Below are 13,511 nucleotides of genomic sequence, written 5' to 3'. Positions count from 1 at the left end.
AGGTTGCAGCAAATAACCATAAGCTTTCAGGCTTTTTTGACTCCTCCACCTTAGGGACACTCCCTCCAAGTGTCTTGATGTGCTTCAATGATAAACTGTGATACAGAAAAATTCTTGCTGACTTGAAAACAAGGGAAAAAAGCCCCACTTCTCAGGTGCTTCTCTACAGTGAAACGAGTTATATGGGCTAACTTTATGCTTATAATCTTCTATTTGCCAAAGAGCAATGACATTCATTCTTCCAGACTTCTGATGATAACAGGTTTTAATAGCAAATGCTCAGGTCTAAATCTGCTCTCAAGTGAAGTTGCTGAGTCCTCCTGGCTCTAAATTAGTTACAGGGTTTTACTAGTGCGACTGGGAAAAGAACCTTCCTTTGAAATCCTACAGATGAATAATAGGGCAAAATGATTATGAAAATGAGAGGGGAAATACAAAAATACATATTTTATTCCCACATACGTGAGTTGAAAGTTCACCTGATTTTCCTCATTGATTTCAATGGAGACAGGAACCTTCCATTTGCCTTCAGATTTCAGAGCAGTAATTCTTATCTCAGGATTCTTTCATCAGAAGATTTGGGAACAGCTGTATAGCTCACAATTTAAACAGCAGATCCTTGTAGGATGAGACAAGAGCTACAGGCAGAAATAGCCCTTGATTTTATACTTGAAATAGCTTTTCTCCCATCTCTGATGCCCAGGAACAGCAGGCTTTCTGTGCTGATAAAGAACTCCCTCAGCAGCAGTTACTTTCACCAAATCCTTCCTCAAAGCGTGCTTGTGTGTGTGTGTGTGTGTCTTGGCACACGTGACTAAAAAAAGCAAGTGCTTTCCTATTTCATATTACTTTTGCTGCCTTACCAGGTAGAGCAAAAGAGAATATGGTGGAAGCTGTTGAAGATAGAGACTGTCCTGCAGACGAGCCACTGCACATCATTTATTTCATCCATAACTGGGCGCAGTCCCAGTGCAAGTGGTGGAGCTGTACAGAGCTACTGTGGGCAATGTTCCTGAGGGCGCTGCTGTTCCTGTGCTCCTCAGCCTCTCCCAGTCTCGCTAAATCTGCATTTTCCTCTTTGATCATCACAGTGAAGCTGTGACTGTAGTGAGTGGCTGTATGAAACTTGTAGCTGTAGCTGCTGAGACCTCAGATGAGAAAATTTGTAATTATTGTTGTCTCTTTAAGCACAGTTTAGGAAAGTATGAGGATTGTGTTTTTCATTTCCTCATTACGTCAGAACTAATAGGACTAATTGTAGGAATAATCCCTTGTAAGCATATTGGTAACGCTTGCATGTATTTATCCATGTGTATACCCATTTATGTGGAGGTCTGGTATGCAGACAGCTGTTACCTTTAGATGAGTTTTGTACATTTGTCTGTATTACAGGTTCTTGCATTGGGAAATTATTTTTATATAAACCCAGTCACCCGTGCTGCCATCCATGTTGACATCTTGGCAAAGAAAGATAGTTTCTAGCATGAACAGAGAAACGGCACAACTGCCTGGAACCGTTTTGCCAGTGCACTGACATTTAACCAATGCCCAAAGCAGGCCAGAAAGGACAGGGGTTTTGAAAAGTATGCCTGCCATGGGATTTCTAAACTTTCATGTAATTAATCACCTAATTTAAAAGAAGCCTAAAGGCTCCGAGGTTCAAACCTGGCTACATCATCCCCTTGGCTGCATTTGTTCTGCTGAATAAAATGTGCCAGGGACCCTAAAAGGACTCCCAGCCTCACCCCTAAGCTGTCACCCCTGAAGCAGCATGACAACCCCAAACTGACTCCTTGGACTGGCCTCTGCCACCCTTGTGTTGTGCCCAAGTGTGGTTTGGGAGGCTGCTCACAGGCCTCAGCCAAAACCATTCCAAGCATCATGCCAACAGACTAAAATAGGCAATACCAGTTTAACAGATCATGTGCCAGTGTTGGGGCCTGTTCTTTGCCCGGTTTAATCTATGAGCATAGATGCTACTGCCTCTGTTCAGACCTGAGACTGAGCAATGTATGAGGAGGTAAAGAAGATACATTGGAACAGAAGAGATGGTATAAATAATGAGGGTAAATGAACAGTTAAATTCAAAGGCACATGAGAAGAATACTGTTTTTCAATCATTTTCTGTAACATTCAGAATGATACTGATCATGACCCTATGAGCAAAGCAATCAAAATCAATGGATATGCTAGATGATCAAAACCCAGTATGAATAGCATAATCACTCGGGGTATCTAATTTCCTTTTTAGTGTGAGAGAATATGATTTTGGTCTGCAATGAGATACTGTATAATGTGTTATAGTGCCTTGTCTGAAATCTGAGAGACTATTTGATGGTGCAGTTCATTTGTTTATTTATTTTATGTCCATGGTAATCCAACTGAAACCATAGGTTTCTGCTGGCAAGTCAGAAATGGTAGGTTGGTGGTGCTTCTCAGTAATACTTGGGTCTGTAGATGTTCTGTGTGGCATTGCCAGTTGTTATTGTTTAAAATTGCTGAGAAACTTTTGTTAAGCAAATGATGGGTAGACATAACTGAGATGTGTGGTTCCAGGTACAGTTCTAGGGGCAGGTATGTGCAGAGTTTTCTTTCTTACTTTGGAAAAAAGGGATGAGTATTTGCCTCTGCTGCGTTGCCCCCATGTTGTCTTTCTAGTCATGGAAAAGAACCATTCACTAGTGGGTCTCAAAAGCTCTGATGGCTTTCCCAGAGGGACGTGCTTGGGATTCAGGGCTGGAGGCAGGAATTGCAGAGCTGGTGAGGACACACCCTGGCTCTGCCTTAGGAATCCTCAGTCGAGAAAATATCCTGGGATCTGGGCCTGGGCAGGCCAAAACCACCTTACCAAACGTTATGGTGTCTGACCCACATGGGAAGGAGCCTACCACAGGAACGCCTCGGAGGGCTCCATCCCGCTCTCCTCTGGGAGGTTTTCCACGGGGCTGGGGGCAGCAATCTGGCTCTGTGTTTTCAATAGTCAAGTTATGTGGGGAATGCGTTAGGGGTTTCGTGTTTCAGTGTGTGTTGTGGGTTGTGCAGCAATGAAGGGGTAGAATCCAGGCTGGCTGTGGATCCTAACTATTTCTTTCCAGATTCTGCTGTGTTTTAGCTTTTCTTGAAATGAAAGTGTTATTTATACATACGTTGTTGTTTAAGGGGGCTCAACAAGCAATTTTCTTACCCTGACTGTATTTTCCTTGGTGTGGTAACAAAGACAGCATTGGTACTGGGGGCTTGAGCTTTCCGTGCCCTGGATATCCCACCGCGGGAGCACAAGAGCGGAGCGAGCCCTTTAGAGGGAAACACGCGCGTGCGTTATGCACCGGCACGTCCGTGCAGCAGCCAAAGAGCCGAGGCGACCCGCGCTGCTTTGCAGCCTGTCATCGTCCTACCCCCGCGACCTCAACCCAGCCTCGAGCGACCGGCCGGGGGTACAGCGCGGCCGCCAGGACAGTGCCCGCACGGCGGTGGGCGCAGGCGGCGGCGCTTCCCCGCGTCTCCCCCTCCCTTCCCCCCGCGCCCCGCCGCGGAGCGAGGATGCCCCGGGAGGGCGGAGGTGGTGCCGGGGCTGGGCGTGGGGCGGCAGCGCCGGGGAGAGGGAGTTAATGCGAGGGGGGGGGGGGGGGGGGGGGGAAAGCCGCTGGGAACTCCAGCTCGACGCTGCCGCCCGCCTCCCCCGGCGCGGCCCCGCTCCTCCGCCCGCCCCTCGCCGCCGCCCGCCCGCCCGCCAGGAGCGGCTCCAGCGCCGCCGGGGCCGGGCGGGGGCCGCGGCGCCGAAACTTTGGCGGTCCCCGGCCGCGCCATGGGCTTCGACCCGTCGCGCTTCGCGGCGCCGGTGGCGGCGGAGCTGCAGTGCAAGCTGTGCGGGCGGGTGCTGGAGGAGCCGCTGTCCACGCCGTGCGGGCACGTCTTCTGCGCCGGCTGCCTGCTGCCCTGGGCGGCGCGGCGGCGGCGCTGCCCGCTGCGCTGCCAGCCGCTGGCGGCCGCCGAGCTGCGCCCCGTCCTGCCCCTCCGCAGCCTCGTCCAGAAGCTGGAGGTCAAGTGCGACTACAGCCCGCGGGGCTGCGGCCGCACCGTGCGGCTGCGGGAGCTGCCCGCCCACCTCGCGACGTGCCGCTACGGGCCGCCGCCGCCCGGCCCCACCGAGCCGCAGCAGCGGGGCGGGCTCCCCCCCGGCCGCTCGGGGGGCGGCTCCGCGGGGCCGCCGCGGCCGCGGGCGGGCGGCGGGCACCGCTGCCTGCGGGCGCTGCGGGGCGGCGGCAGCCCGGAGCCGGGTCCCGAGCTGAGGAGGGAGGCCCTGCGCTGGAGCAGGAGGGAGAAGTCGCTGCTGGCGCAGCTCTCGGCGCTGCAGAGCGAGGTGCAGCTGACGGCGCGGCGGTACCAGGCGAAGTTCGGCCAGTACGTGAGCCACATCAGCAGCATCACCCGGGACCTGGCAGGCGGCCAGCCCGGCAAGGTGAGTGCGGCCGCAGAGACCAGCGGGGCAGCACGCCCGGCCTGCTCCCCTGCAGCGGTGCTCTCCCCGGACCTGCTATCGCCATGCCCAACTTGCGAGCGGTGGCCCCGGGGGGGGCATAGCCGTCACCCCCAAGTCCGCGCCGGCCCCTAGCCCGGTCCCTCCCCGTCCCCGCACATCCCCCAGGCGGTGCGAGCCGCTTCGCTGGGCCCTCGCCGCCCCCGGTGCGATGCAGCTCCGACCGGGGGGACACGCTGCTTGTAGGTCCCTATTTCGGAGCCCTTCCCTGCGGCGGCCGAAAACCCGGGCGCCGGTGGGACCAGTGGTGCCAGGTAGCGGCGGTGGCTCGTCCCCTGCTTGGCCGGAGGGAGTGGGAAGCGGGAGGAAGGGGAGAGGGGCTCCCCCTTGGGCTGGCGGCGGGCAGAGGGGTCCCGGTTCCTCCGGGCAGGGTGTCCGCATCGGGCGCCCCCGCAGGTACCCGGCGGCGGCTGCCGCTGTTTGCTCCAAGGGGGACTGGCAGGAGCTCAGGAGCTGGCTTTTAACTTCTGTTTGAGCAGCCGAGGAATTGTCTTAAAAAAACGGAGCATGAAATTAGTGTAAACTTTGTAGGCGATGGTGAAACGATAGCAAAGCTGCTCTCGTTCGGTAGAGTGGAATAAAAGTTGACGCTGTCAATAGCAAGAGACTGGTGCAGCACTTCGCTCTCTTCTCGGGTCTGAGAGCATCGCTCAGGTAGAGATTCGCTCCCTTCAGGCTAAATAAACCATCCGAGAGTACTGGTGAGCTGGCTTAACTCGCTGTAAGGGAGCTGATGCTTTTTTGGAGCATTAACTAGTGGCTGGAAGATCCCTGTGCACTCTAGCACCGCTGTTTGCAGCCGTGGTGAGGGAGTGTTTTAATGCAAAGAATTTTTCTTTTACCCAAATCTTCACGGACCCTTGCAAAGCAAAATCCCAGGTGGAGAAGGTCTGAGGCAAAGTCACTCCTGAAGCAATGTCGCGTGCTGGGCATCTGGCAGCTGCACGGGGAGCGGGAGAGGGGACGGCGTTCGCAGGACACCTGCGTGCCTAGAAACATGGGTCTTTGTGGCGTTGAGAAACTTCGTGTTTGGAGACTTACATATTTAATCTTTTTATATTATTATTATTTTCTTTGGTTAGCTAGGCCATGAGGTTTAGGTTGCTGGCTCTGGGAAGTGTGCTTATATGTAGAATCTAGAATGGTTTGGGTTGGAAGGACCTTAAAGATCATCTAGTTGTAACCCACCTGCCCTGGCGTGGAGGCATCACTCCTCCCGGGCCGTTTCCGAGCGTTGCCGGTAGGTGTTGCTGTATGTACTGCCGCTCCAGTGTCTTGCACAGCCGAGACCAGGGTAATGACTAAAACAGGTATTTGGAAGAAAAACTATCTATGAAGTAAAAATGTATTCCATTAAAATCAAATGTATTATGCGGCAATAAAACATTTCACTGTCACAGTTAATAAAATATATGGCCTTCAGCGTTAAGTGTTATATTTTGTATGCTCAGAAAGGTATACCTTATTTAGTTGTCAAATTGAATACAAAATTTGATTATTTATATATTATTAATTAATGGACACTGGCAGACACAAACACCTAACAGCGCTGGATGAATATAATTTTTTTGGGGGGGAGTATGGCTCTTGAACTGTAACTATTATCATATGTGAATGCGGTAAAATGATCTAACTTGCTGTGCTAAAGCCTCCAAGTATTTTTTTGACTTTTTAATATTTTTTTTAGAAAGCTATTTACCTCTTCCACTGAAGGAAAAAGTGTCTTTTTTGTTTGTTTGTTTTTAACTTTGACTCCTTCACTGTTTTTGAACGTTAGCTTTATATTTAAAACCTTGTTAAGAAAAAAACTTTTTTTTTTGCAGACATGGTTTTGGATTCTTTCTTTTTGGGAGAGAAGTGAAATGCTGGGATGAAGAGTTGGGTTTCATTTTGTGTGTGTATCTTCCCTGAAGGTTGCTGTGAAATGGGTACTGATATGACTTTGGGGTTTGAAAGTGTTGTGTATTTTAACCTATATGTTTAACATCTGAAATGTTGACACACATGGGAATTTTATTTTTTTAGAGACTTCCAGATGTTTGGAGCTCTGACTTTTTTCAGTGGTGCTGAGCATTCTTCACCAAAAGCCTGTACTTCTTTCCATTCAGCGCTGAAGATAATCAGGTGTTACCTGTGTTACTTTTCAGTGGCAGGTGGATTCTTTGGGTTTTTTCCATTACAAAGTCTCTTGTTATCTTTTCAGCCTAATTTTCCTTTAAGTCTTATCTTATACGTATTCTCCGGCTAAAAATCTTTTGTACATTAGTGCTTACACTTAAGATCTTCTTTTTGAGACTATATTCTTTAACAGTATTTCACCTCTTGCTTCTTAGGGAGGAGAACCCAAACCATTAACAATCATGCTACACCGAGAAAATGATACTTTGGGATTCAATATTATAGGAGGACGGCCCAATCAGGTAACGAGAAAAGTACAGTAGGTTATTGTGACCATATTTTCTGTTACTGTATACACTCTTAGTAATAAAAGAGTTTCTTTTGATGACAGTAAGTATGGAATCAGATCCATAGATAGAGGAACTGTATATTAACAGGTGTAGTTGGAGTCATTGTTTTGAAGACATAGTCTTGGATTATTCTTGATTTCAAGAAAGGTATTCCCATTGTTTTTGCTTTAAAACTTAATGCTGATCTGCACTCAATTCCCATGTGAGTAATATGTATTCATGCAAAATATTCAATGGAAATCTTTGGGACTACTTATAAGAGTCATTGTTACAGGATTAAGCCATTGGAATTTTTTGAAACAGCTTGCTTTTTTTTTTTTTTCCGCATTTAGAGGACAGATGAAAATTTGCTTCTGTAGCTCAGATAGTTTAAGCATATGTCCTGCTCTCACATATCTCCTTTCGGTTTCTCTTTCTTTATGAACTGAAACAGGGTTTTCATCAATCTTGTATCTTAACTCAATCTAATCTCATCAGTCCAGGTTTAGAAAGTTCATTGGAAACCATAGGATGTGCATAAGGATCACTAACACCCCCTAGAATATATGGCTTCTTTTTTTTTTAACTTCATCCTCCCAAAAGCATTAATCAGGACTGTCATTACATATGAAGGGTAAAGAAACCTGTTAAACTGGAAAATTAGTGGTTGATTAAAAAGGCTTGGTAATAATTATGCACTGATCAGGTTCTTGTTAAGTGGGAGAATTGTAGCCTCCTACTGTTCTTGAGGAGGGGAATGGGACCCTGTATGTTAGTTTGACAGTCTTCTGCTCTAAAGCTTATGTTTAGCGGTGCCAAAGAGTCTGTTCCCATTAGCCTAAGAAGTTCACTGTCTGTGCTGCAGAACTACTGTTCCCTGTGGGTAAATATGAAAACCATCCGCTACCAGATTTTGGTGCTGTAAATCCAAAGCAAGAGTTTCTTAGATTTTCTAATGGAAGGATGAGACAACAGGTGGCTATAAGATAAAATACATGCACTTTGATTATATCCATATTTTAAGTATACCAGTAACCAAATACAAATAATATTTAGTTTGTATTGAAGTGTAACTTCTGTTATTTCCAACTGTAGGAAAACTGCAGGGAAGAGGGAGCATGGTGTTCAGCTTTCTTGGGATGGCAGCTGAGCTTCTCTGAAGCGCTTACATGCTGACAGAGCATACTAGAACAGTTTTTTATGTTACAAACTGTTAGGCTTTTTGAATGAATGTTCTGGATGTTTAAGGAGTAAATGATAAATATATGAAGGTTCAAAGCACTATTTCTGGAGAGAACTGCTGACCAGAGAGAAGGAAATGCTTATGGTCTTCCATTGACACTGGTAGTTTGAGACAGAGAAGTTGGTGGAGCTGTGAGGCAGAGCTGGGTCTCAGGGACTTTTGAGTCTTAGAAGTTTAGTTTGGAAATTCTGTTTTGTTTTGTTCTCATTGTGATAAATGGGAATACCATGGATGTTTGATAGGCAGTTCCCAGATATTAGTATAAAGTCTCCCTCAACGTACCTGGAGCCAAAGGATGTAACAGGAAAAAAGGATTGAGCTGACACAAACAATGAAAATAAAAAACTGCTCAAAAACTTAAATACTGGAACAGGAATTCAATATTTTTGTTCAAACAAGACGAAAAGAGTTCATGAAGGCCATCTGTACGTTCAGGTTGTTCAGGGAAGAAGTGCCCTTGGGTGAAGCATTGGCCCTTGCAGCAGAAGAGCAGAATGGTGGTGTATTAGTCACCTATGTGGGAGTGTGTTCCTTTACCACATGTTATTTGTGTTTTATAAGTGCAATGCAGGTTTTTCCCATTGGAAAGGAGGTGACTCTTGGTGACTTGGGGAATGTACATACATACTTTCCATTGGCTGTGTTTAATTTCAGTCCATAATAGGCTTCCCTGCTGTTCATCTTCTACCTGGAGGGAGGAGGAGAGGAAAGGAACGACTCACCACAAGCTTGCCTTTTATTTTGTCAGGAAAGGACTCATTTCTTATAAGTGTGTGTTTCTGGGAGGTGATTCATTATTCTAAAGGAGGAAGGCTGCTTTGATCCCCAGTTTTGTCATGGGCCCCAGCTCTGGCTGGCTGGTAGGACTGTCCTACGACAGAGGCTGTGGAGGCTGTCCCCCCAAGGACAACCTGGCAAAGCCGGGCTGGAGGGAGGTGTGTGCTGCAGGCATGGCTTGGGGCTCCTGCAGTCACCCACAGACTCAGCTAAAGGTTGAATGAACCAGTCATTCCCATAGCTCCCCTCCATTCCCTGCTATGCAGCCTGTGGGCTGCGCGGGAAGGTGCCGCAGCTCGATGTGCTGTGTTTTCATGTCAGGGCTGTGGATACCAGCACGTGCTACCAATGGGGACCACAAGCCAAATACCCTTTTTCTTACTGCGTTGGACGTTACTCTTGAAAAAGCCAGTGAAATTTCTTAAGGAAGAAATACAATTTTATGTGGGCAAAGGTACTATAATCTAGCCTTTTGTTTTCTTGAGGAAAAAACCAAACCGTGTCCCTCTTGAATTTTCATTAATGGCTATTATGCTGGTTTTATCAGAGTTTCATTTCTCACTGTTTAGATGGGAAGTCAGTGAAAGTTCATAATTTCAAAATATTGTTAGAACTGCTAATAAGTTTCCCTTTTGCTTCTTACCTGTGAGTTTCTGTGACAAAGGGGGGGAAAAAATAGGGAGTTTATGAAATCATAGTGTGACTAACATCATATTGGGCAAATATTTGTTAACCTGAAATCTACCTGGGGTGAGACTCCATAGGACAGTTGCCACATGTTGTAAAGCATGTTTTACAGTGGCTCCATTTTTTTAAATGCCTTTATCATTTTCTTAATAGAAAAAAATATAAAACAATGTCCCCATGAGTATATAGGACCTAGACCTAGAAACCTGTACTCAAATGAATTGTGCTGTTGGTCAGGGTTTCACCAGTCACAGAAGGAAAATGTGTCATATAAACTGCTATCCACAACATAAATTGTCTGAAAAATATTCCTTCATTTATTGCTGTCTAGGTTATTATTTCTATGGACACTTAAAGATACTGTAAGTGGGCAGTGTCTGCTTGGCATTATTTCTTTATTAATAATGAATTTAAACTATCTTAAGCCATCACATGATGAAATTAAGTAATTTTAGCATGTGCAACCACAGCAGGTATATCGTTCCAGCTGTGGTAGATAACTTACCTGCTTTAAATCTGACCTGCGTACAAGTTTTACTTAGCAATGTGTAGAGATCAACTGGAAGTTGGTTCTCTTTTTGTCCACAGCTGATCTGTATGGATTTCACAGTTGAGCAAATTCTCAGTCTCCCATGTGAATAGGATTTATGAGGTTAACCAGTTCCAACCAAATCCTATCACTGTTACACGTGAGCTAACTAATGTCACTTTGTTCCTTGGAGCTTTATTTTTCAAATGCAGAAAGAAGTTTACAAGGAGCAGTACTGCAGGAGTCCTTTCCCTCCTGAGAGAAACACTTGTGCATCCATTTTTATAAGTTATCTTCCTCTGTGCCTTTATATTAGTCACTGTCTGCTGTGAACTTTGAGGTCTGCTTTAAATATTTTAGCTGGGATCTGATTACCATTGCGCCTTGTGTTTCATTTAGACTAAAATAACCAGAAGTAAATGGATAATCTTACAAAAAATGCTGGAATAGTTCATTAATTCTGTCCTTTTGATTAATGACTAGTTTGTGTTAAGCAAGTTTAAAAAAAAAAAAAAACAAAACCAAAAAAACCCCAACATCCCAAGGAGCTCAATTCTTAGCTAGAAAAGCAAGCTGCATATTTCAGGCAGATTTGCATTTTGCATTGTTGCTGATTTTAGTACTGTCTCATTTCTTGTACTAATGTGGCCCTTTTTGCAACTTCCCTGTTGCCTGGTACAGAACAATCAGGAGGAATCTGCTGAGGGAATTTATGTGTCAAAGATTCTGGAGAACGGACCTGCAGACAAAGCAGAAGGCCTGCAAATTCATGACAAGATTATTGAGGTAAGAAAAAAAACCCGCCCCACCACCAGTGGATTAGTCTGTTACAGATTAATCAAGGATTTTATGGTTTTTACACTAAGTATCTTGTAATTTTCCTCTTTTGCTGTGTCTAAACATGATTGTTATATGCTGAACTACTTGAACATTTCTCAGAATTGGAGATGCATGGTGGATTTTTCCAACAACTAATAAATGTATTGATCTTGGGATTAAGTTGATTTAAGCGAGGCAAAGGTATAGACCCTGAAACTGCAAGCAAGAGAGGCATTTTGTATTTCTTTTCATTAAATTATGAAAGAAGGCAATGACTCTATGGAAATTCACAGGTTTAGTGAAACTGATTTTGCCCTGTATAGGGGCATTACTGTTGTGACTCTGGGACACTGCGGAGAAGCTGTGCTGGTAAGCAGTACTTTGCAACTTCTTAAGCAATTAGAGAAAGTACTTTCTGCTATATGATCAGAAGTTGATAATCTGTTGTTCTCACCAGGACCAGTATCGCTCTTTCCCAATCATGTAATATGCTAGCATGGAAATTTTAAAGTTTATTCCTGTGTAGTATGCATTTTTTTCGCCATAAAATAAATATAATTTTTTAAAAACCAATAACTCAGTCTGAAGAATAAGTTGCTGCCTAGCCTGCCAGCGTAACTGTAATTAGCCCTCTAAGAGATCTCAAAGGAACAGTTTCAAGCAGTCACTGAAATAGACTCCTTAGGATGCTGTCAAAATGGCATTTCACATTGCAGCTTTAATACAGCTCTTTCAATGACAGCACGTACCAGTAGCTGCTGGGTTTGTTTAGGATACATCACTCCAGACTTGGGTTTAGGGGAGGCTTGGAAGCACGGTGTGAACTTGCCAGTTGGACAGGGTTTTGAATAAAGACACATGAGACAAATAGATTGGAAGACAAATGCAGAGTGGTGCTGCTGGCTTCTTGCATCAGTCATATTGCTGTTAAGGACTAGAAACATAAGCAGAGTGTTTGAATACTGGCATTGCTCTTAGTATTGGGAGCCTAGAGCAGTGTGTGAAACCAAGTTAATACATTTTCTTGGAAAAATAGCTGGCAGATACATGCATCTCTAGTAGAAACCAAATTGGCTGAGCAGAAGTGCACTTGCAACTGAACTCTTATCTCCCCAAGATAGACAAAAAGCTTTTGCGTCCAGGTTTTTTGTAACAGCAGCCCTATGTTGAAAAAAATCTATTTTTTTGACATTACTATTTCACTTACCGTGTTGTGTTTTTTACAGACTGACTGGCTATGTAGTTCTATGTGCTTGCTCAACGCTTCCTGCTTTATTTTGTTGTTGTTTTGTAGTGCTTTGATTTTTAAGACAAAATGGAGTATTTTGGGAGGAAAAGGAAGAATAAAGTTACAAACCAACATTTATTAAACATGAAGCCATTTCTCAAAATGCCACCATAATTGAATCTTGATTTTTATTTGTTGAAAAATTCTGCTGCATAAAGTCATACTGATATTTAAATTGCTGCTGGGAACATACATATTTCAGTTCTGTGTGAAACTATAGATCCAGTCTAGCGTAAGTATTCATATGTCTCTGAGTGGAGCACCAATTTCACTGTATAAATATATAACAGTTTCATGTATAGTTTTTTGTACTTGGGCAAGCATTTAAAAATGTTCAGGGTTAGGCCAAATTACTGAAAGTTTCAGTGTTTCAAGATTCATTAGACTAAAATAAAAAGAGGAAGATAAATGGTAACATTAAGATTTTCTAAATGAAATGCAAATAATTAATTATTCCTTCAAGCTAGATACAGGAAGCAACTGGAGTAAAAAGGTTAACTTTTTCCATGGCTATGCATAGCTATTGGTGTCGTCTTGCAGCCGGATGCCCTGCCAGCACTGCTGTGGTTTGTTGTGGAAGATCAATGTGAAAGCTTTTGCTATGAGGAAGTAAGCTGGATGGTGTAACTGTTTCAAAAATGTTGGCAGATGCACAAAATATGAGCTTCGGTGAAGAATTGATAGGAAGTGGGACTTCTTAGTCTTGCTTGCTTTTCACTCATTTGGTGATCTAATCTAATGGGTGATGTTTTATGAGACCATTTTTCAATAATCGAGAGCAGAAGGAACTGATGTTGTTCGAAAAACCTTTAATAGCTTCAGTCAGTTGTTTGGCAATGTGATGCCCGGGGTGTTTCTAGCAGTGCGTAGCTAATGGGATAATGGACAGAACTATCCCATTAAATCAGGAGAAAATCTGTTCTCAAGGCATGTTGCTAAATAAAGAAGGTAATTTGTTTCAGTGCCTTATCAGATGTTTAACAAATGTTAACTGCAGTGGTTGACTACAGTGAGTTTTGCACATTTTAGATGACCATCTAATGGGTAAGCTGGCGCAGAGAATGGATTTCACAGTCCTATGGCATTGGCAGCTGGAATGGTGAGCCAAGGCTGGCAGACATGAGTAGCGCTGTCTTTTACTTTATATACTTCGTTATCTGTGGCAGCAACTTTGCCAAATAATT

The 13,511-nt window shown here is 44.8% G+C and overlaps 1 protein-coding gene across 1 annotated transcript in view; it reads left to right on the top strand.

Moving 5' to 3' along the window:
* Window positions 1–3,794: 3,794 nt before the first annotated feature.
* PDZRN4 (PDZ domain containing ring finger 4) overlaps window positions 3,795–13,511 on the top strand; it is a 251,282-nt gene continuing 241,565 nt past the window's right edge. Inside the window, exons 1-3 of the mRNA XM_037390575.1 lie at window positions 3,795–4,459; window positions 6,871–6,957; window positions 10,902–11,006. Coding sequence (XP_037246472.1) covers window positions 3,806–4,459; window positions 6,871–6,957; window positions 10,902–11,006 — 846 coding nt within the window. The 5' untranslated portion in view covers window positions 3,795–3,805. The remainder of the gene's footprint in view (window positions 4,460–6,870; window positions 6,958–10,901; window positions 11,007–13,511) is intronic.

This window comes from Falco rusticolus, chromosome 5, assembly GCF_015220075.1.
Source record: "Falco rusticolus isolate bFalRus1 chromosome 5, bFalRus1.pri, whole genome shotgun sequence".
NCBI lineage: Eukaryota > Metazoa > Chordata > Aves > Falconiformes > Falconidae > Falco > Falco rusticolus.
The sequence above is the reverse complement of the archived record's forward strand: the minus strand, read 5'-3'. Positions and strand labels throughout refer to the sequence as shown.